Source organism: Pseudorca crassidens, chromosome 2 (genome assembly GCF_039906515.1).
Source record: "Pseudorca crassidens isolate mPseCra1 chromosome 2, mPseCra1.hap1, whole genome shotgun sequence".
Classification (NCBI taxonomy): Eukaryota; Metazoa; Chordata; class Mammalia; order Artiodactyla; family Delphinidae; genus Pseudorca; species Pseudorca crassidens.
Genome location: NC_090297.1, coordinates 158,087,561 through 158,111,297, shown reverse-complemented (window position 1 = coordinate 158,111,297; position 23,737 = coordinate 158,087,561). Strand labels below are relative to the sequence as shown.

Sequence of the window (23,737 nt, the reverse complement as noted above, 5' to 3'; positions counted from 1 at the left end):
TAATATCTTCTTCTTGGATTGATCCCTTGATCATTATGTAGTATACTTCTTTGTCTCTTGTAATAGCCTTTATTTTAAAGTCTATTTTGTCTGATATAAGAATTGCTACTCCAGCTTTCTTTTGATTTCCATTTGCATGGAGTATCTTTTTCCATCCCTTCACTTTCAGTCTGTATGTGCCCCTAGGTCTGAAGTGGGTCTCTTGTAGACAGCATATATAGGGGTCTTGGCTTTGTATCCATTCAGCCAGTGTATATCTTTCGGTTGGAGCATTTAATCCATTTACATTTAAGGTAATTATAGATATGTATGTTCCTATTACCATTTTCTTAATTGTTTTGGGTTTGTTTTTGCAGGTCTTTTCCTTCTCTTGTGTTTCCTGCCTAGAGAAGTTCCTTTAGCATTTGTCTTAAGCTGGTTTGGTGGTGCTGAATTCTCTTGTCTGTAAATGTTTTAATTTCTCCGTTGAATCTGAATGAGATCCCTGCTGACTAGAGTAATCTTGGTTGTAGGTTTTTCACTTTCAACACTTTAAATATGCCCTGCCGCTCCCTTCTGGCTTGCAGAGTTTCTGCTGAAAACAAACAAACCAATCCAAAAATGGGCAGAAGACCTAAATAGACATTTCTCCAAAGAAGATATACAGATCGCCAACAAACACATGAAAGGATGCTCAGCATCACTAATCATTAGAGAAATGCACATCAAAACTACAATGAGGTATCACCTCACACTGGTCAGAATGGCCATCTTCAAAAAATCTACCAAAAATAAATGCTGGAGAGGGTGTGGAGAAAAGGGAACCCTCTTGCACTGTTGGTGGGAATGTAAATTGATACAGCCACTATGGAGAACAGTATGGAGGTTCCTTAAAAAACTAAAAACAGAACTACCATATCATCCAGCAGTCTCACCACTGTGCATATACCCTGAGAAAACCATAATTCAAAAAGAGACATGTACCACAATGTTCACTGCAGCACTATTTACAATAGTCAGGACATGGAAGCAACCTAAGTGTCCACTGACAGACGAATGGAAAAAGAAAATGTAGTGCATATATACAATGGAATATTAGACATAAAAGGAAACAAAATTGAGTTATTTGTAATGAGGTGGATCGACCTAGAGTCTGTCACACAGAGTGAAGTAAGTCAGAAAGAGAAAAACAAATACCGTATACTAACACATATATATGGAATCCAAAAAAAAAAAAGGTTCTGATGAACCTAGGGGCAGGACAGGAATAAAGATGCAGATGTAGAGAATGGACTTGAGGACACGGGGAGGGGGGAAGCGTAATCTGGGCCGAAGTGAGAAAGTGGCATGGATTTATATACACTACCAAACGTAAAATAGACAGCTAGTGGGAGGCAGCTGCATAGTGCAGGGAGAGCAGCTCGGTGCTTTGTGACCACCTAGAGGAGGTAGGGAGACGCAAGAGGGAGGGGATATGGGGATATATGTATATATATAGTTGATTCACTTTGTCATACAGCAGAAACTAACACACCATTGTAAAGCAATTATACTCCAATAAAGATGTTAAAAAAAAAAATGGAGTTGGGAGGCCAGCAGGGGAACTATCAGGCCCTACCACTCCATGTCAATCATAGACCCATGAAGAAAAGACATACTTTGTATCTCCAACAGGTAGAAGGTTACTACTTTACTACCCAGCAAGAGGAAGGAAAAAAAAAAACAAAAAACCTCCTTGCCAGGCAACAACCCAATCAATTAGAGGCTGTCACAACTCAGTCAATGAAAAGCCACTACTTTGAATTCCCAGTTTCCTCCAGTGAACTCTTTGTTTAATAACAGGCCTGCCCAAGTCCTTCTCTAGAAAAGCACATTCCTCTCCTTTGTCATTTGGACTTGCCTGTGGATCGCCACAGATGAGATGTCCTGAATTGCAATTCTTTTCTGTTCCCAAATTAACCTATTTTGCTGGTAAAATAACTAGCTGTTTTATTGCTTTAGGTCAACAATACTGTCTCTCTACTTTCAGTTTTAGGTCTTAAAAGCATAGAACCAGAACTTGAAGGCTGTTTAAAGAATGTAAGCTCCATAAGGGCAGGGCTGTCTGCTTGTCCAGTGATTTACCCAAGCACATCAGTGCTATATATAATAAGCACTCAATAAATATTTGATGAAGAAGTGAAAGGGAGTCTTTTTCCTTTTCCTGGGTTTTGGGCCTATTCTAGGAATAAGCGTGAATTATATTAAAATGTCTGACATTTTCCTCATTCTCTTTTGTTGGGTATATTTCCCATTTAATTTTCTCCCAGGTGATCAGTTATGATACTGTCTGCCTTGTTCCAGCTATATAACTTATTCACTCTCGGGTCAAAATCTAACTCCTAAAGCTAGAACTTCCTCTGTTACTGGGAGGGAGGAAAGCAATCTGATTTCAGGTCTTCCCAATAAAATGTAATTGAAAATGCCTTCCAGTCCTCTTAGGAATTTTCCAATAATGTGTAGAATAATTGGATTTTAAAGAAATTGCTTACTGACTCCAACTGACTTATATATTTGGTACAATTTTGGGGGAAAGGGTCAAGTTTTCTAAGCTGTTTCTGTTTTTTGTAGCTTCCTCTTTTCCTCTACACAGTACTCTCAGATTGTTTGTCTTTAGACCCCTCAGGGGAGGCAGCCTACCTAATCCATGGTCCAGCAAAATGAAAGCTAGTGATAACCAAGAAACATTTCAAAACAGAGTTGAAATGAGCTTCTTTCCTAGCAACATATGGATTATATACCAGTTCCTACAATTTGATATTAGAAAATAATGGCATATAAATCTAAAATAACACAGCAATTATGCTAATTTACTTTTAAAAGTATGTTGTCAGTTATTTAGAAACACAGGTTCCCAAGCAGCCCATCACCAAAGGAGTACCTCTCTAAAGAAAACTGGTGGTGGTGATGGACAGATAGGAGGTGAGGATTATACATATATTTGCTTTAGCAAAAGAGATGCTGGATGATTCACTTCTGAATTACAATTCATACAGGACTTGAAACATAGTTATTGAGAAAATAATACACTGCTGATGTAAATATGTGGTATTGCACTATAGGTCAGCAAAACAACTCACAACAAATGAAATTACCGTGAAGCTAAAGTGAGAGCATTTTATAGTTAAAGCTAATAATATCAGTATTTGAAGACGAAGATGACCTCAGTGCAACATTAATAATGCAATAGGAACTAAATGTCCTTCCCCCAAATCATCAGAAGTTAAACTACTGGTGCTTATGCAATATCACAGGAGTTCTGCAAGGTGTGGAGGCCAGTGAAATACTGCACTGGCGTTCTCAGTAAGTTATTTTGGCTTATAAAACCCAAATTTCAGTACTTTTAAAACATTCACTTAATAGATTTAAAAACTGCCCATAAGAACTGCAGAAATGACCTATAATTTTGGGTCGGTTTCTCGGCCATCAGTACCCAGGGAGCTTTGGTCTATATTTTGATTACTCTTCTTAATGAGGAATGATCAACTCAAGAAATTTCCTCAGGAATAGGGGAAGTTTATCAACAGACTTTTGGTTTGTGCAAAACAGAAAGAATAGGAGATAAAACAACAACAACAACAAAAAATCCTCCAGGCAACCAACTCCTACCCAGGCTGCCAAGGGTGGCTGGTCCCCCAGGACATCCTTCCTTTTTGCCTCTGGGGTTTCAGGATGCACAGAGCAGCCAGAAGGCACCTCCCCGAGATGGCAGGTGGTGTCACAGCTGCTCTGGACTCTGGGCTCATAGTGTCTTGACCAGCCCAAATAGAGAGGGAGCTTGTAACCACGGGAATAAGGCAGAGGTGAAGACACTTATTTTTGTATCCCCTGGCCGAGTACAGTGACTGGTACAAAATAGTTGCCTAATAAATATAGAACAAAAAAATTGAGGCCTCAGCTTACTTTACCAGCACCATATCCATAAACCTGCATTCATCAGCTCATATGCTCTTTTCAACCACAGCTGTAGCAATGTATGAAGTAACTCTTTCCAGTCCAAGATTAATTCCTGCTCAATGCTTGTTGTCCCAACCCTCTTCTACTCTCAGGACACATAACATTGCCTCTGTGTCTACCTCAGCTTCTCCAGATTTATTTTGATTCTAAAAATCCCCTTCACAGAAATACATAGCTTTACGAAACCCCTTAGAAATTTATTAAATTATTTCATTATTTTACATAATATGATTAAGAGGGGAATTTTAAGTAAAAACATTTTATTTGAAATAAGTATATATTTAAGGATTATAATATAAAATTCATTTTAAAAGTTCTTGAACCTAAAACTACTCTAGAAAACAAAGTCTATTAAAAAATATGATGAGTATTTGCAAAGTCTCTAAGTACCTCTCCATAAGACACTTAACGATTTCTCTTGAGCAGAGAGACCTGGCAGATCCCACCTTGACCTAGTGGTCCAAGTCCACACTGCCAGTGACAGGACAAACTGACAGCATGTACCCCTCAACACAATGCACCAAGAATGACACTTGGGATTCCTGCCCCAAATATACAGCCTCAATCTAATCATGAGGAAACATCAGACAAACCCACACTGAGGACCATTATGTAAAACAATCGAGCGGTTCTCATCAAAACTGCCAACTCTGGGAATTCCCTGGAGGTCCAGTGGTTGGGACTCCATGCTTTTACTGCCAAGGGCCCCGGTTCGATCCCTGGTCAGGGAACTAGGATCCCACAAGCTGTATGGCGTGGCCAAAAGAAAAGGAATAGAAAAAAAAAATTTTTTTAAGTGTCAAGTTTGTGGATGATGGAGAAATACTGAGGAACTGTCACAAATCAGGTTTCTCCACTCAAGGGAAATTATTAAGGGTCTAAAGACCACTAAAGAGACATGAGAACTAAATGTAGCATAGGATCTTAGACCAGAATTAGAATATTAGGGGAAAAACTGGTGAAATCCCCATAGGGTCTACAGATTAGTTTCTAGTATTGCATCAATACTAATTTTCTGGGTCAGATAACTGTATTGTGGTTTTGTAAGAGGCTGACATTGTGGGCAACTGGATGAAGGGTATATAGGCACTCTCAATTATTTTTGCATCTTTTTATAAGTCTAAAATTACTTCAGAATACAAAACTAAATAAATGTAATTTTCCTATGTAACAAATGACAGCTATTCATTTCATAAATTAAATTCTTACTGAATTAATTATGTAAGAAAAAAGACAAAACTGGCCAATAACGTTTTTAAAAAAATGTGTTCTAAAATGTATATTTGAAATTAAATCCATGTATAGAACAAAAACCTATAAAAGAGCTTCATGATATTTTTTTGAATTCTTACTTTTTAATGTAAAATTCCACTGTTACTTTTATAGATTTCTCATTTTGTTATTGACTATTTTTTAGAGCAATTAAAGATTCAGAGCGAAACTGAGGGGAAGATACAGACACTTCTCATACACATTTCCCACACATTCATAACCTCCCCCATTAAGCAACATCCTCCACTAGAGTGGTGCATTTGTTACAACTGATGAACCTACATTGGCACATCATAATCACCCAAAGTCCACAGTTTACATTAGGGTTCACTCGTGGTGTTGTACATTCCATGGGTTTGGACAAACGCATAATGACATGTATCCATTTATAGTATCATACAGAGAAGTTTCACTGCCCTACAAAATACCTCTGTGCTCCACCTAGTCACCCAACCCCTAACCCCTGGCAACCACTGATATTTTTCTTGTCTCCATATTTTTGCCTTTTTGAGAATATCACATAGTTGGAAATCATACAGTATATAATTTTTTCAGATTTGCTTCTTTCACTTAGTAACATGCATTTGAGTTTCCTCCAGGTCTTTCCATGACCTGATAGCTCATTTCCTTTTAGTGCTGAAGAATATTCCATTGTCTGGATGTACCACACTTTATTTATCCATTCACCTACTGAAGGGCATCTTGGTTTCTTCCAAGTCTTGGCAACTATGAATAAAGTTGCTGTAGACATCCATGGGCAGGTTTTGTGGTGGACATAACTTTTAAACTCCCTTTGGTAAATACCAAGGAGCACCATTGCTGGATTGTATGTTTGGTTTTACAAGAAACTGCCAAACTGTCTTCCAGAGTGACTGTACCATTTTGCATTCCTACCAGCAATGAATTAAAGTTCCTTTTGCTACAAAGACTTATCAGCATTTGGTGGTGTCAGTGTTCCAGACTTTTGCCATTCAAATAGGTGGGTAGTGGTATCTCATTGCCATTTTAACTTGCATTTCCCTGATGACATATGACATGGAGGATTTTTCATATGCTTATTTGCCATCTGTATCTCTTCTTTGGTATCTGTCAAGGACTTTGGTCCATTTTTTAATTGGGTTGTTTGTTTTCCTGTTCTTGAACTTTAAGTGCTCTTTGTATATTTTGGGTAACAGTCCTTTACAGATATGCCTTTTGCAAATATTTTCTCTTAGTATGTGGCTTGTCTTCTAATTCTCTTGACATTGTCTTTCTCAAAGCAGAAGTTGTGAATTTTAATGAAGTCCATCTTACCAATTATTTCTTTCATGTATCATGCTTTTGATATAACTAAAAGGTCATCACCATTCCCAAGTTCATCAAGGTTATCTTCTAGGAGTTTTATAATTTTGCATTTTATATTTAGGTCTGTGATCCATATTGAGTTAATCTCATGTAAGGTGTAAGATCTGTGTCTATATTCATTTTTCTCTATGTGGATGTCCAGTTGTTCCAGCATTATATATATATATTTTTTTTGCGGTACGCGGGCCTCTCACTGTTGTGGCCTCTCCCGTTGCAGAGCACAGGCTCCGGACGCGCAGGCTCAGCGGCCATGGCTCACGGGCCCAGCTGCTCCGTGGCATGTGGGATCTTCCCGGGCCGGGGCATGAACCCATGTCCCCTGCATTGGCAGGCGGACTCTCAACCACTGTGCCACCAGGGAAGCCCCAGCATTATATTTTGAAAGGACTTTCTTTGCTCCACTGTACTGCCTTTGTTACTTTGTCAAAGGTTGGTTGACTATGTTTATGTGGGTTTATTTCTGGGCTCTCTATTCTGTTTCATAGATATATTTGTTTGTTCTTTCTTAAATACTACACTGTCTTAATTGCAGTAGGTTTATAGTAAGTTGGAAGTCAGGTAGTATCCAGTCCTCCAACGTTGTTCTTCATTATATTGAAATTGTTTTGGCTATTTTGGGTCTTTTGCCTCCCATACAGAAACTTTAGAAGCAGCTTGTCCCCATCCACAAAATACCTTGCTGGGATTTTGATTGCACTTGTATTAATATACAGATCAAACTGGGAAGAACTGATATCTTGACGATATTGAGTCTTCTTTTTTTTTTTTTTCTTTTTCTTCCACTCTGTTTTAGATCCTATTCCCACATAGGTCATTACAGAGTATTGAAGAGAGTTCCCTTTGCTATTCAGTAGGTTCTTATTAGTTACCTATTTTATATATAGTAGTGTGTACGTGTCAATCCCAATCTCCCAATTTATCCCTCTCCCTACTTTCTCCTGTGGTAACTACAAGTTTGTTTTCTATATCTGTGACTTTATTTCTGTTTTGTAAATAAGTTCATTTGTACCATTTCTTTAGATTCCACATATAAGTAATATCATATGATATCTGTCTTTATCTGTCTGACTTACTTCGCTCAGTATGACAAGCTCTAGGTCCATCCATGTCACTGCAAGTGGCATTATTTCATTTTTTATGGCTGAGTAATATTCCACTGTATATATGTACCACATATTCTTTATCCATTCCTCCATCAATGGACATTTAGGCTGCTTCCATATCCTGGCTGTTGTAAATAGTGCTGCAATGAACATTAGAGTGCATGTATCCTTTTTTTTTTTTTTTTTTTTGCGGCACGCGGGCCTCTCACTGTTCTGGCCTCTCCCGTTGCGGAGCACAGGCTCTGGATGCGCAGCCTCAGCAGCCATGGCTCACAGGCCTAGCCGCTCCGCGGCATGTGGGATCTTCCCAGACCGGGCCACGAACCTGTGTCCCCTGCATCAGCAGGCGGACTCTCAACCACTGCGCCACTAGGGAAGCCCCATGTATCCTTTTTAATTATGGTTTTCACTGGATACATGCCCAGGAGTGGGATTGGTGGATCATATGTAGCTCTATTTTTAGTTTTTTAATGAATCTCCATACTTTTCTCCATAGTGGCTGTATCAATTTACATTCCCACCAAGAGTATAGGAAGGTTCCCTTTTCTCCACACCCTCTCCAGCATTTATTATTTGAGATTTTTTGATGATGGTCTTTCTAACTGGTGCGAGCTGATACCTCACTGTAGTTTTGATTTGCATTTCTCTAATAATTAGTGATGCTGAGCATCTTTTCATGTGCCTCTTGGCCATCTGTATTTCTTCTTTGGAGAAATGTCTATTTAGATCTTCTCCCCATTTTGGGGTTGGGTTGTTTGTTTTTTTGATATTGAGCTGCAGAAGCTGTTTGTTTTTTGTAGATGAATCCCTTGTCGGTTGCTTCATTTGCAAACATTTTCTCCCATTCTGTGGGTTGTATTTTTGTTTTGTTTATGGTTTCCTTTGCTGTGCAAAAGCTTTTAAGTTTAGTCCCATTTGTTTATTTTTGTTTTTACTTCCATTACTCTAGGAGGTGGATCAGAAAAGATCTTGCTGTGATTTATGTCAGAGAGTGTTCTGCCTATGTTTTCCTCTAAGAGTTTTACAGTATCTGGTCCTACATTTAGATCTTTAATCCATTTTGAGTTTATTTTTGTGTACAGTGTTAGGCAGCATTTTAATTTCATTCTTTACAGGTAGCTGTCCAATCTTCCCAGCACCACTTATTGAAGAGACTGTCTTTTCTCCATTGTATATTCTTTCCTCCTTTGTCATAGATTAGGTGACCATGGGCATGTGGGTTTATCTCTAGACTTTCTATCCTTTTCCATTGATCTATATGTCTGTTTTTTTGTGCCAGTACCATACTGTTTTGATTACTGTAACTTTGTAGTATAGTCTGAAGTCAGGGAGTCTGATTTCTCCAGCCCCGGTTTTCTTTCTCAAGATTGCCTTGGCTATACGGGGTCTTTTGTGTTTCCATACAAATTGCAAAATTTTCTGTTCTGATTGTGAAAAATGCTATTGGTAATTTGATAGGGATTGCATTGAATCTGTAGATTACTTTGGGTAGTATAGTCATTTTGACAATATTGATTCTTCCAATCCAAGAACAAGGTATGGCTCTCCATCTGTTTGTGTCATCTTTGATTTCTTTCATCAGTATCTTATAGTTTTCTGAGTACAGGTCTTTTGCCTCCTTAGGTAGGTTTATTCTTAGGTATTTTATTCTTCTTGATGTGATGGTAAATGGGATTGTTCCCTTAATTTCTCTTTCTGATCTTTCATTGTTAGTGTATAGGAATGCAAGAGATTTCTGTGTATTTATTTTGTATCCTGAAAATTTACCAAATTCATTGATGAGCTCTAATAGTTTTCTAGTAGCATATTTAGCATTTTCTATGTATCATGTCATCTGCAAACAGTGACAGTTTTACTTCTTTTCCAATTTGAATTCCTTTTACCTCTTTTTCTTCTCTGATTGCCATGGCTTGGGCTTCCAAAACTATGTTGAATGAAAATGGCTAGGGTGGACATCCTTGTCTTCTTCCTGATCTTAGAGGAAATGCTTTCAGTTTTTCACTGTCGAGGATGATGTTTGCTGTGGGTTTGTCGTATATGGCCTTTATTATGTTGAAGTAGGTTCCCTCTATGCCTGCTATGCCCTCTGATAAAAACTTCTGGAGAGTTTTTTTCATAAATGGGTGTTGAATTTTGTCACAAGCTTTTTCTGCATCTATTGAGATAATCATATGGTTTTTATTCTTCAGTTTGTTAATGTGGTATATCACATTGATTGATTTGCAGATATTGAAAAATCCTTGCATCCCTGGGATAAATTCCACTTGATCATGGTGTATGATCCTTTTAATGTGTTGTTGGATTCAGTTTGCTAGTATTTTGTTGAGGATTTTTACATCTATATTTATCAATGATATTGGCCTGTAATTTTCTTTTTTTGTGATATCTTTGGTTTTGGTATCATGGTGATGGTGGCCTTGTAGAATGAACTTGGGAGTGTTCCTCCCTCTGCAATTTTTGGGAAGAGTTTGAGAAGGATAGGTGTTAACTCTTCTCTAAATGTTTGACAGAACTCACCTGTGAAGCCATCTGGACTTTTGTTTGTTGGAAGATTTTTAATCAGTTTCAATTTCAGTACACGTGATTGTTCTGTTCGTACATTCTATTTCTTCCTTGTTCAGTCTTGGAAGGTTATACCTTTCTAGGAATTTGTCCATTTCTTCCTGGTTGTCCATTTTATTGGCATATAGTTGCTTGTAGTAGTCTCTTATGATCCTTTGTATTTCTGTTGTGTCCATTGTAACGGATCCTTTTTCATTTCTAATTTTATTGATTTGAGTCCTCTCCCTTTTTTTCTTTATGAGTCTGGCTAAAGATTTAACAATTTTGTTTATCTTCTCAAAGAACCAACTTTTAGTTTCATCCATCTTTGCTATTGTTTTCTTCACCTCTATTTCATTTATTTCTGCTGTGATCTTTATGATTTTGTTTGTTTTTTGGTTTTGTTTGTTTTTCTATCTCTAGTTGCTTTAGGTGTAAGGTTAGGTTGTTTACTTGAGATTTTTCTTGTTTCCTGAGGTAAGATTGTATTGCTGTAAACTTCCCTCTTAAGACTGCTTTTGCTGCATCCCATAGGTTTTGGATTGTGGTGTTTTTATTGTCATTTGTCTCTAAGTATTTTTTTTGATTTCCTCTTTGATTTCTTCAGTGATCCTTTGGTTATTTAGTAACATATTGTTTAGTCTCCATGTGTTTGTGTTTTTAACAGTTTTTTTTCTGCAATTGATTTCTAATCTCATAGTCTGTAGCTTGAAAAGATGCTTGATATGATTTCAATTTTCTTAAATTTACATAGGCTTGATTTTTGGCCCAAGATGTGATCTATCCTAGAGAATGTTCCACATGTACTTGAGAAGAAAGTGTATTCCACTGCTTTCAGATGGAATGTCCTATAGATATCAGCTAAGTCTCTCTGGTCTAATGTGCCATTTAGGCTTGTGTTTCCTTATTAATTTTCTGTCTGGATGATCTGTCCATTGGTGTAAGTGGGGTGTTAAAATCCCCCACTATTATTGTGTTATTGTCAATTTCCCCTTTGATGGATGTTAGCATTTGGCTTATAAATTGAGGTGCTCCTACGTTTGGTGCATATAATTTACAATTTTTATACATTCTTGGATGGATCCCTTGATCATTATGTAGTGTCCTTCCTTATCTCTTACAACAGTCTTTATTTTAAAGTCTATTTTGTCTGATATGAGTATTGCTACTTCAGCTTTCTTTTATTTTCCATTTGCATGGAATATCTTTTTCCATCCCCTCACTTTCAGTCTGTATGTGTCCCTAGGTCTGAAGTGGGTCTCTGTAGACAGCATATCCATTCAGCCAGTCTATGTCTTTTGGATGGAGCATTTAATCCATTTGCATTTAAGGTAATTATCAATATGTATATTTCTACTGCCATTTTCTTAATTGTTTTGGATTTTATTTTTTCTTCCCTTACTTTTTTGTTGCCTTCTCTTGTGGTTTGATGATCATCCTTAGTGTTGTGTTTGGGTTGCTTTTTCTTTCTTGTTTGTGTATCTATTGTAGTTTTTGGGTTTGCTATTCCCATGAGGTTTTAATTTAGCAGTCTATATATGTACAAGGTTGTTTTAATTTGCTAGTCTCTTTCCCGCCTACGAAAGTCCCTTTAGCATTTGTTGTAAAACTGATTTCATGGTGCTGAATTCTCTTAGCTTTTGCTTGTCTGTAAAGCTTTGGTTTTCTCCATCGAATCTGAACGAGAGCCTTGCTGGGTAGAGTATTCTTGGTTGTAGGTTTTTCCCTTTCATCACTTGAAATATATCATGCCACTCTCTTTCTGGCCTGCAGAGTTTCTGCTGAAAAATCAGCTGATAATAATAATCAGGATTCCCTCATATGTTATTTGTTGCTTTTCCCTTGTTGCTTTTAACAGTTTTCCTTTGTCTTTAATTTTTGCCAGTTTGATTAATATGTGTCTTGGCATGTTCCTCCTTGGGTTCATCCAGTGTGGGATTCTCTGTGCTTCCTGGACTTAGTGAGTGCTTCCTTTCTCATGTTAGGGAAGTTTATGGCTAAAATATCTTCAATTATTTTCTCAGGCTCTTTCTCTTTCTCTTCTCCTTCTGGTACCCCTATAATGAGAATGTTGGTGTGCTTATTATTATCCCGGAGATCTCTGAGACTGTCCTCATTTCTTTTCATTCCTTTTTCTTTATTCTGTTCTGTGGCAGTGATTTCCACCACTATGTCTTCCACCTCACTTATTCATTCTTCTGCCTCAGTTATTCTGCTATTGATTCCTTCTACTGCATTTTTCATTTCAGTTATTGTATTGTTCATCTGTTTGTTTGTACTTTAAATCTTCTAGCTCCTTGTTAAACATTTCTTGTATCTTCTTGATCTATCCCTCCACTCTTTTTCAAAGATTTTGGATCATCTTTACTATCATTACTCTGAATTCTTTTTCAGGTAGATTGCCTATCTCCTCTTCATTTAGTTGTTCTTGTGGGTTTTTATCTTGTTCCTTCTTTTGTAACATATTTCTCTGTCATCTCATTTTGTCTAACTTTCTGTGTTTGTGGTGTCCTTTCCACAGGCTGCAGGATTGTAGTTCTCTTGCTTCTGGTGTCTGCTCCCTGGTGGGTGAGTTTGATCCAGGGGCTTGTGCAGCCTTCCTGGTGGAAGAGACTGGTGCCTGCCCTCTCATGGGTGCAGCTGGATCTTGTCCTTCTGATGGGCAGGGCCACATCAAGGGGTGTGTTTTGAGGTGGATGTGAGCTCAGTACAACTTTAGGCAGCCTGTCTTCTGATGGGTGGGGCTGTATTCCTATCTTGGTGGTTGTTTGGCCTGAGGTTTTCCGGCTTTGGAGCCACAGGTTGTTGGGTGGGGCTGGGTCTTGGTGCCAAAATATGGACCTCCAGAAGATCTCACTGCAATCAATATTCCCTGGGGCTTCTGCTATCAGTGTTCTTGCCCTCGTGGGTGAGCGATAGTCGGATAGTCGACCTTCCCCTCCCCAGGACACCCTCTAAGACCTCTAGGTAGGTGTAGCCCAGGTTGCTACTGAGGTACTGCTTTGTGCTGGGTCCCAGTGCATGTGAGACCTTCTGTGTGCCATCCAAGGGTTTAGTCTCTGTTTCTCCCAGCCCTATGGAGTTCCTGCACTCAAGCCCTGCTGGCCCTCATGGCTAAATGGTCTGGGGGTTCTTCTACCCAATTCCAGACCCTCAGACTGTCTTGGAGGGCTATTTATGTGGAAATGTCCCTATGTAGCCTGCATGGGTTTAATAGTTTTTGGTGTGAGGGTTGTTTTTAGTATAGATGTTTGCCACCTCTTCCTCAGTGTATGCTGGCCATTATCCCCTTTACAGGAGGTGTGACTGATGTTGTGGTGAACAGAGCCAGCACTGGATATTGAGCAGGGCCTCCCCTTTGCTCTGTGGTTGTCACTGCCCTGTCAGACATGGGGTCTGCTCCCTAGTTGTTGGAGTAGAGGCCCTCAGATCTGTTTCTTAGCTGTGTTTCTGATCTGCGGTGTGAGGTAGGTAGGATTGGAGTACTCCCACTGGGAGGGAAGCCTCTGAGTATTCCTCCTCTGGACCTGTTCACCTGTGGCTGTGCTCTGTTATGTCACTTTTCACCTGTTGTGCGAGCTCTCTTACACTGTTGTTGGCACGGCTCTAGGCCCCACCTTAACTGTGGGTATGCCGGCAGTTGGCCCTGGTGTCTCTCAGACGTTGTTTTCACCAGGCCACCTGCATAGATCCACTTAAATCAGGTCCCAGGATTGTAGTAATCATGGATTGGACCCACTATGGGTGCTATGGGGGCAGCTCTGACTCTAGTCTGGCCCAAGCCCCATGTGTATGTGCCGACAAAATCTACAGCTGCTAAAGCTAGGCCCATCTTGGTTGCAGGAGCACTGGCTGTTCATTCAGATGTTCTGTAGGCACTGAGTTTACAAAGCCAGTCACAGCATTGTCAATTCATGGTTTGAACAGCTGTGTGGAGAGGTTTCAGCTTTTCTTTCTTAGTTGCATGGCCCCTAGGGCTCAGTTGTGGTTTCAGTCCCACCTCTGCTTGTGGGCCACCCATAGGGGTCTGCTGTCAAGGCTGCCCTGGAGCACAGGAGTCCACCCCGGCAAGCAGGGGTTGTGGCAGCAGCACGGTGGCTGGGGTCACAGGACCCCTGGCAGCAACAGGCATTAGGGGGAGCTGGTGGCCGCAGGCACAAGAGAGTCAGCCCCAGTGGGGGCTCTTCCTAATACCCAGCCACAGGCATGGGCGAGCCAGCCCTAGTGTTGATGAGGCATGTGGGGAAGCTGGCCCCGGTGGTGACAAGGCATGTGAGGGAACCAGCCATCGCGGGCACAAGAGACCTTGTGGTGGGGGGTCCTCCTAGCACCCAGCCACAGGCAGGAGAGAGCAGGCCCCAGAGGGGTCCCCCAGTGCCTGGCTGCCAGCGTGATAGAACCGGCCCTGGTGGGGGCCCCTCCTAATGCCTGGCCCCCTGCACAAGAGGCTAGCCCTGGCAGGGGCCCCTCCTTGTACCCGGCTGCTGGCTCAAGAGGGCTGGCCCCAGCAGGGGCCCTTCCTAGTGCCCAGGGAGGCAGGAGTGGCACATGGGGAGAGAGCCTGCAATGGCAGCTCTGCCCCTTACACATCACTTAACAATGGTGCTTTGCTTCTATGGCAGCCTGGGTTTCCTCCACAGGCATTCCTGGTTGCAATGTCCTCACTCCTGTCCCCTCAGTCTGTCTCCTTATAGCCAACAGCAGTCCTCTACCCAGGTTTGCTCTCCAAACACCACATTCCAGCACGCAGCCCCCATCCTCACCAGGGACACATCTAGGGCAGGGGCACACAAGACTGTGGCACGAACCATCTGTGTAGGTCTCACTCTGTCTTACCTGCCACAGAACAGTTGCTGCACTCTCTTCTGATAGCCCCAAAGCTCCCCTTCTGTCCCAACTGATCTCTCCACCAGTGAGGGGGCTTCTCCAGATGCAGGAACCTCTCCTCTCCTCAAGCTCCACCCCAGGGCTGTCGTTCACGTCCAGCTTCCTCTCCTCTTCTTTCCCCCTTCTTCTTTCTTTCATCTTACCAGGTTATGGAGGATCTTTCTTGTCCTTTTTGGTGTCCAAGGTCCTCTGCCAGTGTTCAGCCAGTGCTCTGTGAGACTTGTTCCATTTGTATATGTATTCTTTTTTTTTTGCGGTACGTGGGCCTCTCACTGCTGTGGCCTCTCCCATTGTGGAGCACAGGCTCCGGACGCGCAGGCTCAGTGGCCATGGCTCACGGGCCCAGCCGCTCCGCGGCATGTGGGATCTTCCCAGACCAGGGCACGAACCCATGTCCCCTGCGTTGGCAGGCGGACTCTCAACCACTGAGCCACCAGGGAAGCCCTGTAGATGTATTCTTGATGCATCTGTGGGGAGAGATGAACTCCATATCCTCCTACTCCTCCACCGTCTTGACCTCCTTTGATACTGAGTCTTCTTAACCATTAACCTGAATATCTCTCTATTTATTAGTTCTTCTTTAATTTTATTCATCAGAGTTTTATAGTTTTCCACATCTAGATCTTGTACATAATTTGTTAGATTTATACCAAAACTTTTCATTTTAGGGGGGCTAATGTAAACGGTATTGTGTTTTTAATTTCAAATTCCACTTGTTCATTGCTGGTATATAGGAAAGCAAATAACTTTCAGATATTAACCTTGTACCTTGCAACTTGCCATAATTGCTTTTTAGTTCCAAGAATTTTTCATCAATTCTTTCAGATTTTCTACATAGATGATCATGTCATCTTGCAATCAAGAAAGGTTTTTTTTCCTCTTCCCTCCCAGTCTTTATACCTTTTATTTCCTTTTCTTGTCTTATTGCATTACTTCCAGTATGATGTTGAAAAGGATGGGTAAAAGGGAATAATCTTGACTTACACCTGATCAATGGGGAAAGCTTTGAGTTTCTCACCATTAAGTATAATGTTAGCTGTAGGGTTTCTTTTTTAAGATATTCTTTATCAAGTTGAGAAAGTTTCCCTCTATTTCTAGTTTACTGAGAGTTTTTTAAAATCATGAATGTGTTTGGATTTTGTCAAAAGCTTTTTCTGCATCTATTAATGTGATCATGTGATTTTTCTTTTTTAGCTTATTGATGTGATAGATTACATTTAATTTTCAAATAATGAACCAGACTTGCATACTTAGAATAAATCCTACTTGACTGTGGTGTGTAATTCTTTTTAAATGCTGTTGGATTCTATTTGCCAATATTTTGTTTTTTCGAGCACTTCTCAGAAAATAATGAACAGTCCTCCAAAATTTAATGTTGAATTAGATAAAAATCAATATTTTACTTCTTATTTTTAACCCTAGTTTTCAAGGAATAAAATTTCTATTAGAAAAATACAGCTTACAGATTTGTTAAAGATCATTGTGAGGCAGTTTATAAAAGAATTACCAGTTCTAAATTAATAATTAGTTTGTTACATTTCAGTCAGCAGCTTCATGTCATCATTCAATGTTTTTTTAAATTATTTATTTATTAATTATTATTATCTTTTTTTTTTTTTTCTTTTGGCTGTGTTGGGTCTTCGTTGCTGTTCGTGGGCTTTCCTCTAGTTGCAGTGAGCCAGGGCTACTCTTCATTGCTGTGCATGGGCTTCTCTTGTTGTGGAGCACGGGTTCTAGGCACACGGGCTTCAGTAGTTGTGGTACACGGGCTCAGTGCTCATGGGCTCTAGAGTGCAGGCTCAGTAGTTGTGGCACACGGGCTTAGTTGCTCCACAGCATGTGGGATCTTCCCGGACCAGGGATCGAACCCGTGTCTCCTGCATTGACAGGCGGATTCTTAACCACTGTCACTAGGGAAGTCCCCATTCAATGGTTTTTATGTATATAATTTAAACAATACACTACCATAAGAAATTTTTAAAAAATGTGAAAGTGTATAACCAAAAAAACAACCAGGATTTCTGGGGGTTGGTGACATAATACTAAATCACATGAGAACACATGAGTGCGTTCAGCCCATTTCCACTAGCTCGAGGGCTTGCTCCCTCTGTATACACTGTGGAGTTCTCACGCAGTTCTACTTTCTACGGAGAAATATATGAATCAATACTTATTTTAAAATATAACTAGAAAGAAATACCATTGCTATCTTTAGCCTGAATTCCCTGGTCTGCCTTTGTGGACACCAGGGGTTCCAAACTACCAGCTGGAAAATGTAACTTTCCTGACTTTATAACTTTAATAATCTTGACAATCAGAATTTAATAAGTTCACATCTACTACAACTCAAAAAATTCTCTTTTCCAAAATGCCCCTCCCAATACGTCTACCCACCACCAGTTGGTTGGTCTGTCTCTTGCTTTCTCTTGCTTCCCTCTTTTCTGTGCACCCAAATCTTATGAAAAAGTGGTTTAAATTTGCTATTTCAATTTTTCAACTCACACTGTTTTCAATCCATATTATATGATTTCTGTACCCACTCTTCCAGTACAAATATTTTTGTTAACATAACCAGTGCTGTCCATGTCACTAAGTCCAATGGATACTTTTCAGTCTTATTTAATCACTCAGCAGCATCTGGTAGATCACCTCCTCTTTCCTGAAGTATTTCCATCTGTTGGCAGGCATGATAACAAGCCTTTTCAGTTTCTACTTATTTCTCAGGTTACCTTACCTTTAAAACTTTTGATGTTCTTTAGGATTCAGTAAGCCCATCTTCCTTCTCACTTTATTTCTCTAGGTGACCTCATTTACTCCCAAGGTTTCTAATATTCTCTGTAAGCCAGTGGGGATTTCTATCTCCAGCCCAGTCCTCACTCCTGAGCTTAGTCCCTTGTGTCTCCATGCTTATTCAACATACCCATTTGTACAATGCTCTTGAACATTAAATTCAACAGGGTCGAAACCTAACACTTGATCTTATCCCAAACCCAGGCCATCTCGACCACAAACCTTCTTATTTTGTGTATTTTCTATTCTCACTAAGTACTACCACTATGTACGTATTGCTCATGTCAGAAATATGGATATGCACTATTCTCTACCCAACATAGCCAATCAGTCATTAAGTCCTGTTGATTTCACCTCCTATATATTTCACCAATCTGTTTACTTCTAGCATCATTATTATCAGTTCAATCTAAGCCATCATCATCACTTGACTAACTGCTCTACTAGCTCCCTAACTGGTCTTGTGTAAACACCATGGCTCTGCTCCAATCCATTATCTACTCTGGAGCTGGAATGCTATTTTTAAAATGCAAATTTGATCACATAATTCTCCTTTGTTTTTTTAAAAATCTTTTAATATCTTCCTTTTAGTAAAAGGATAAAGTGAAAGGTCTACAATAAAAACTTAAAGCCCTTGTCTTTATCCGGCCCTCACCTGCCTCTCCAACCTCACCACATGCTATTTTTTCCATTATTCTTTATGTTAAACACAGTTTCTTTCCTTCTTTAAAAGTCCTATCTCAGGACCTTCAATTTACAGTTTTCTTTTCTCTAGAAGAGGAGCTGGCAAACTTTTTTAGGAGAGGGCGAGATAGTAAATATTTTAGGCTTTGTGAGCCAATAGGCCAGTCTTTGACTCACCTACTCATTGTAGGGTGAAAGGAGCCACAGATAACATGTAAACAAATGAGCATGACTATGTTCTTGAGCCATACAAAGTGGGCTTGGGCTGGGGTACAATTTGCCAGCTCCTGCCCTAGGACTAATAATCCCTATATTGCCACTCACAGATTCATTTCAAGTGTCATTTTTTTCATTGAAACTTCTTCTGATCAGGGTAAGTCACCTTATTAAATGTGCTTATATCACAAAGTATATTTCGTTTTCATATAACTAATCATTACTGCAATTAATTAGATATCTGTGAAATTTTCTTGTCAATATCTATCTTCCCTATAAGGCTGTAAACTCCATTAGACTAGGAATTATATTTACTTTGCTATTTTATTCCCAGCATGTGGCGGAGAACATGACACATGGTAGCAATCAATAAATATTTGTTGAATGAATGAATTTACTATCATTCATATGAATGAATGAATGATTAATTTACTATCTGACCTTCAGTTGGCAACTTTATCTTTCTGAGCCTTAGTTTTCCACCTGGAAAGGAAGATGATAATAACAACTACTTCCCAGGTTTGTTTCAGGTAAGGAAACATGTGTGAGGTGAATTTTGTGAACTCTAAAACAATATACAGATCTAAGAAAAGAAATATTAGAAAGATGAGTTGGTTGCATAGTACAGGAGCAAATTATAGCCCAAGGTCCAAATCTTTTCACTCACTTTGTTGGGCTTCTAGCTAAGAATGGTTTTTGTCTTTTTAAAGGGCTGTAAAGAAAAACAAAACAAAGACTACGTGACAGAGACTACTCATGGCCCAGGAAGCCTAAAATATTTTACTCTCTGGTCCTTTACAGAAATAGTTTGCTGATCTCTGGCTTAGAAAATAAATGAATGATTAATTCTTTATAAATATACTCATATTTTAATATTTTGGTGTCATTTTCTGACTACCTTTCTTCTCTTCAATAGAGAAAGTGATCAAATTTATAAACATTCCTCCTGCCCCTGCCGAGGGACTCTATGTTTACTTTAAATTAAAAAATAATGATAAAGGGAGTATTTAAATATTTTCTTTTCCCCTCAGTTATATGAACAATTGATTTTGAAACAGAGTAGGCCTGGGGTGTCTGGGGATGGGATAGAAACGGGGAGATGGATGCCAAGAAAACTACCTCCACTGGAAGCTTAACTGCTGTTATGTATGTGATTGCTGAGATTTTTTTTCCTCGGTAATTCATCACTATATAGAAATTAGGAGTGACACATTTATAGTAAATATAAGGGACTGTGTTTTTCACACACAAAAAAATACTGCACAAAAAAGGAAAGAAATTTGGAATCAAAAGATCATGATTCAAGTTTGAACTCTACCAACTTACTCAATATGGCACTTTGAGCAAATACATTAGTATCTCTCAGCTTGAGCTTCTCCATCTAGAAAAAGAGAGTAAATATTGATTCCATTTAGTAGGTGGCTATTATGAGCCAGGTGCTTTACATATATTATATTTGATCTTTATACCAAAGTGCAAAGTGGCTATTGTTAGCTCCAATATATAGATGAAGAAACTGATGCTCAGAGAGGTTAAGTAACTTGCTCAAAGTACACCACTAGAAAGAACCAAAGGGTCTGGAGTCAAATTCTGACTCTAGCAATATATTTAACCTTCTTAGGCCTTACATGTTGTATCTTACAAAAATACATACAAAACCTAATTTCTAGAAGAGAAGTTTTGAAATTCCTGCATGTTACATTACCAGCTTGCACCTTAAAGGTAGATGGTTTTCCTACAGTGTTCTATATTAAATCTACTTCTGTGTCTTTAGAGAACAGTAAAGAGGGAATGTGCTCTCCTCTCTGTGTATTATAAGAACAACCTAAATTGAGAAAGCATAAATATATAGAAATATTAGATTTTAAGCATGTTCCTTGAGTACCATAGTAACCATGAATTCTATTTATTCCACAGCAATTCCCATTCTGTTTTTGAACCAAACACATTCAATATGTGGCACATCAGTTGATTATTAAGTCTTTATTACCTTTGCTTCATTATCTCATGTAGTCTCCCATGCTGGACACACTGTTCCTCCAATTCATCATTTCTTCTCTGTAACTTTTCCAGTTTGTCACATGTATACCTTTTTTCTTGACTGAGCTGAGCTATTTCAGATCTAGAGAGGTGTAAACACAGAAGTGACTGATGTTAAAGGTTCTTATTACCAGAGCATGTTTTTATTGTATAATCTTATCACTTTCTTGAACTCTGTACTTAAACATAACAGTGTCAATAAAAATTATTTTATGTAAAATAAAATATTTCAGAAATTACAGAATGTCTAGTAGAAGGATATACACACTGCAGGAACTCAACTGGTAGACAGAAAAAGGAATAACAACTTCAACAGAGAGAGTTTTTTCAAGGAACAAGACAAAAATGATAATAATCAAATCCCGTTTTTAAAAAGACAGCTATTAATTTACCAAATATTTAGTAAGTATCTATTACAGGCCAGCTACCATGCTGTTACAGGAACAACCCCAGGCCTAATTTCTGACAGAGAGTTGTTTCTTTTAATTAACATAGCTAATTTAATGGTACATGATTAAAATCATATAGTTTTAAAAAAATGGTGAGGCTTCCCTGGTGGCGCAGTGGTTGAGAGTCCGCCTGCTGATGCAGGGGACACAGGTTCGTGCCCCGGTCCGGGAAGATCCCACATGCCATGGAGCGGCTAGGCCTGTGAGCGGAATGGCCTGCGCGTCCAGGGCCTGTGCTCCGCAATGGGAGAGGCTACAACAGTGAGAGGCCCGCGCACTGCAAAAAAAAAAAAAAAAAAAAATGGTTCTCTGCCCCCTGACTCCACCTCCAGCTTGTCAATGTAATTACTAATATTTCAGTTTGTAGTTAAATCAGTATCAGTTTTATGTCATAACAACTACATAAATATTGGTCCTTGTTGTTTAAGGAGTATATTATGGTTACACATGCATTTGTGTACATTTATTTTCCCTAAACAAGTGGGCTTTAGTGTAGAATGATTGAGTGGCAAGCCATCTTTTCTGATGGGACATTCCCAATATTATCAGCATCCGTAATTCTTTCCCCCGTGGCCATTCTGTTTCTCAAAAGAAGGATTCTCCATTTTCCTGCTTGTTGTGTACAACCCTAACCATCAGTGGTCTAGGAGCTGGTTGGAAATAGAGGGGTGGTGTACTCACTTTTCAGAATGTAGACTTTTAATTAATTCCTCTATTCTAATTTCAGTGCAGCTATTTTCACCAGTGCCTGCTGGTTTAATCTCTTCAGAGGGGAAGCTCCTAGTTTTATGGGTGGAGGAGGGATAGTCACCTGGCTGCATGGGGTGGGGGTAGAACTGTCAACTTTGGCTTCAGTCCTATATTCCACTCCTGCCTTCTAAGTCTTTCTGGGATCCTGAGAGTAGATCAGCTTGCTTCACATACAAGTATCCCTGTCTGCAGACATTTAAGACTCACCTTCCTCCATTTGCTAAGTGAGGTACCATTCCCCCAATTTTCTTTCTGTTTTCACATTATTTCATTTGGGATTACAGCTATCTATCTACTTTGGTGATGATTGGTGTTTGTCAGGAAATAACATTACTTCTTCAGTGTCTTGGATGGCCATTTCAAGGCTCAAAATTTGAAGCTAAGAGAGACATCTGTCCAAGAAAAATTGTACTTTGTCCTTGATTTAATTAAACATTACTCCTTACTCCACCATCTCCTCATACTCCACTGCCTCATAGGTTAGAACTGAAAGCTTAGAAGTCGTGCACATTAAAATACAAGTAGTTAACAACTGGTTCGTTTCTTGAAGTTTATGTGAGATGCTTGATGTAAAATTATTTCCCTCCAAAGAAAGGATTCCTCCATTAGGTGACATAGACTTTTTTTTTTTTTTTTTCCTGGAAAAGATTTGGATTTGCTAAGGGAATTTATCCCAAGGACCAAGCTGCTTCACATGGCATGAAGCGATCGCTCGCTTTTAGTTCACCTCATTCCTCATTTTGTTTTCACCTTGGTTCAAGTTTCACCTCGAAGAAAGCTTGCTCTGATTAATACCTGCAGTTCTCAGTATGCCAGCACATTTTTTGAAACTACCTCTAGCTTTTATGCATACATTAGCTTATAATTTATTCCTGTGAATTGTGCTCTGTGCCTCATCCTTCTTGCTAGATTACAGATTACACACAAGGGCATGGATTATCTCATTTTCAAGCTCAGATTAAGCACTCAATCTATATTTACTTCTTCTAATAAGAATTTACTTATATTTGAAATAGTCTAAATAAGTAAATAATGACTATGTCTATCCTTTCAAAATCACATACAATATAAAAGAATTTAGGAGCAGTTATATGAAATTTTTAATTTAGTATTCTTCCACGATTAGTATTTCCTATCACAATATGCACTATGCACTAAAATTCCAAAAGGCCCAAAAATATCCTTAAACTGCATTAGAAAAAAATGCATAAGAATATTTATCTGTTCTCAGGTACTTTCCCAGAAAAACAAGTCACTTTTGAAAAGTCACGAAGGAAACATAGATTTTACAATATAAGAATATAAAGCTTTTACATACAACAAAATCATGTTTTTATGAGCATGTTCCTTGTAGAAACAATCTTGCTCTGCAACCCAATATATGAAAACTTAACCCAGAAATGTATCAACAGATGATTAGTTACATTACTTTAAAAAAGAAATATCAAGATGCTATTCTGATAATATGGCTATTTATTGGTGTTATATATTGACCTAAAAATATGACATATTGGTAAAAAAGGAAAATATTAAAAATCAGCATAAGGTAATTTTATTTTATAAAATAAAAAATATTTTGACATGTATTCCACATATTAATATTGATTATCTCTTGGTGTCCAGATTAGAAATATAAAATATTTTTTTTTCCTTTTCTGTATTTTCTGAATTCTTACAATGGACATG

General features: G+C 39.0%; 1 protein-coding gene across 9 annotated transcripts in view; it reads right to left on the bottom strand.

Moving 5' to 3' along the window:
• The window catches only part of SDCCAG8 (SHH signaling and ciliogenesis regulator SDCCAG8), a 265,774-nt gene that overhangs the window by 63,811 nt on the left and 178,226 nt on the right, over positions 1-23,737 (bottom strand). For 8 of the 9 annotated variants that reach the window (XR_010941421.1, XM_067729496.1, XM_067729494.1 and 5 more), the window contains one exon: positions 20,803-20,934. Coding sequence is in view for 8 of the 9 variants with exons in the window: in XM_067729496.1 (XP_067585597.1) it covers positions 20,803-20,934 (132 nt within the window). In the remaining variant the exon portion in view is untranslated. Of the gene's footprint in view, positions 1-14,690; positions 17,000-20,802; positions 20,935-23,737 lie in introns of those variants that run through there. The other variant, XM_067729492.1, reaches the window with a different exon arrangement.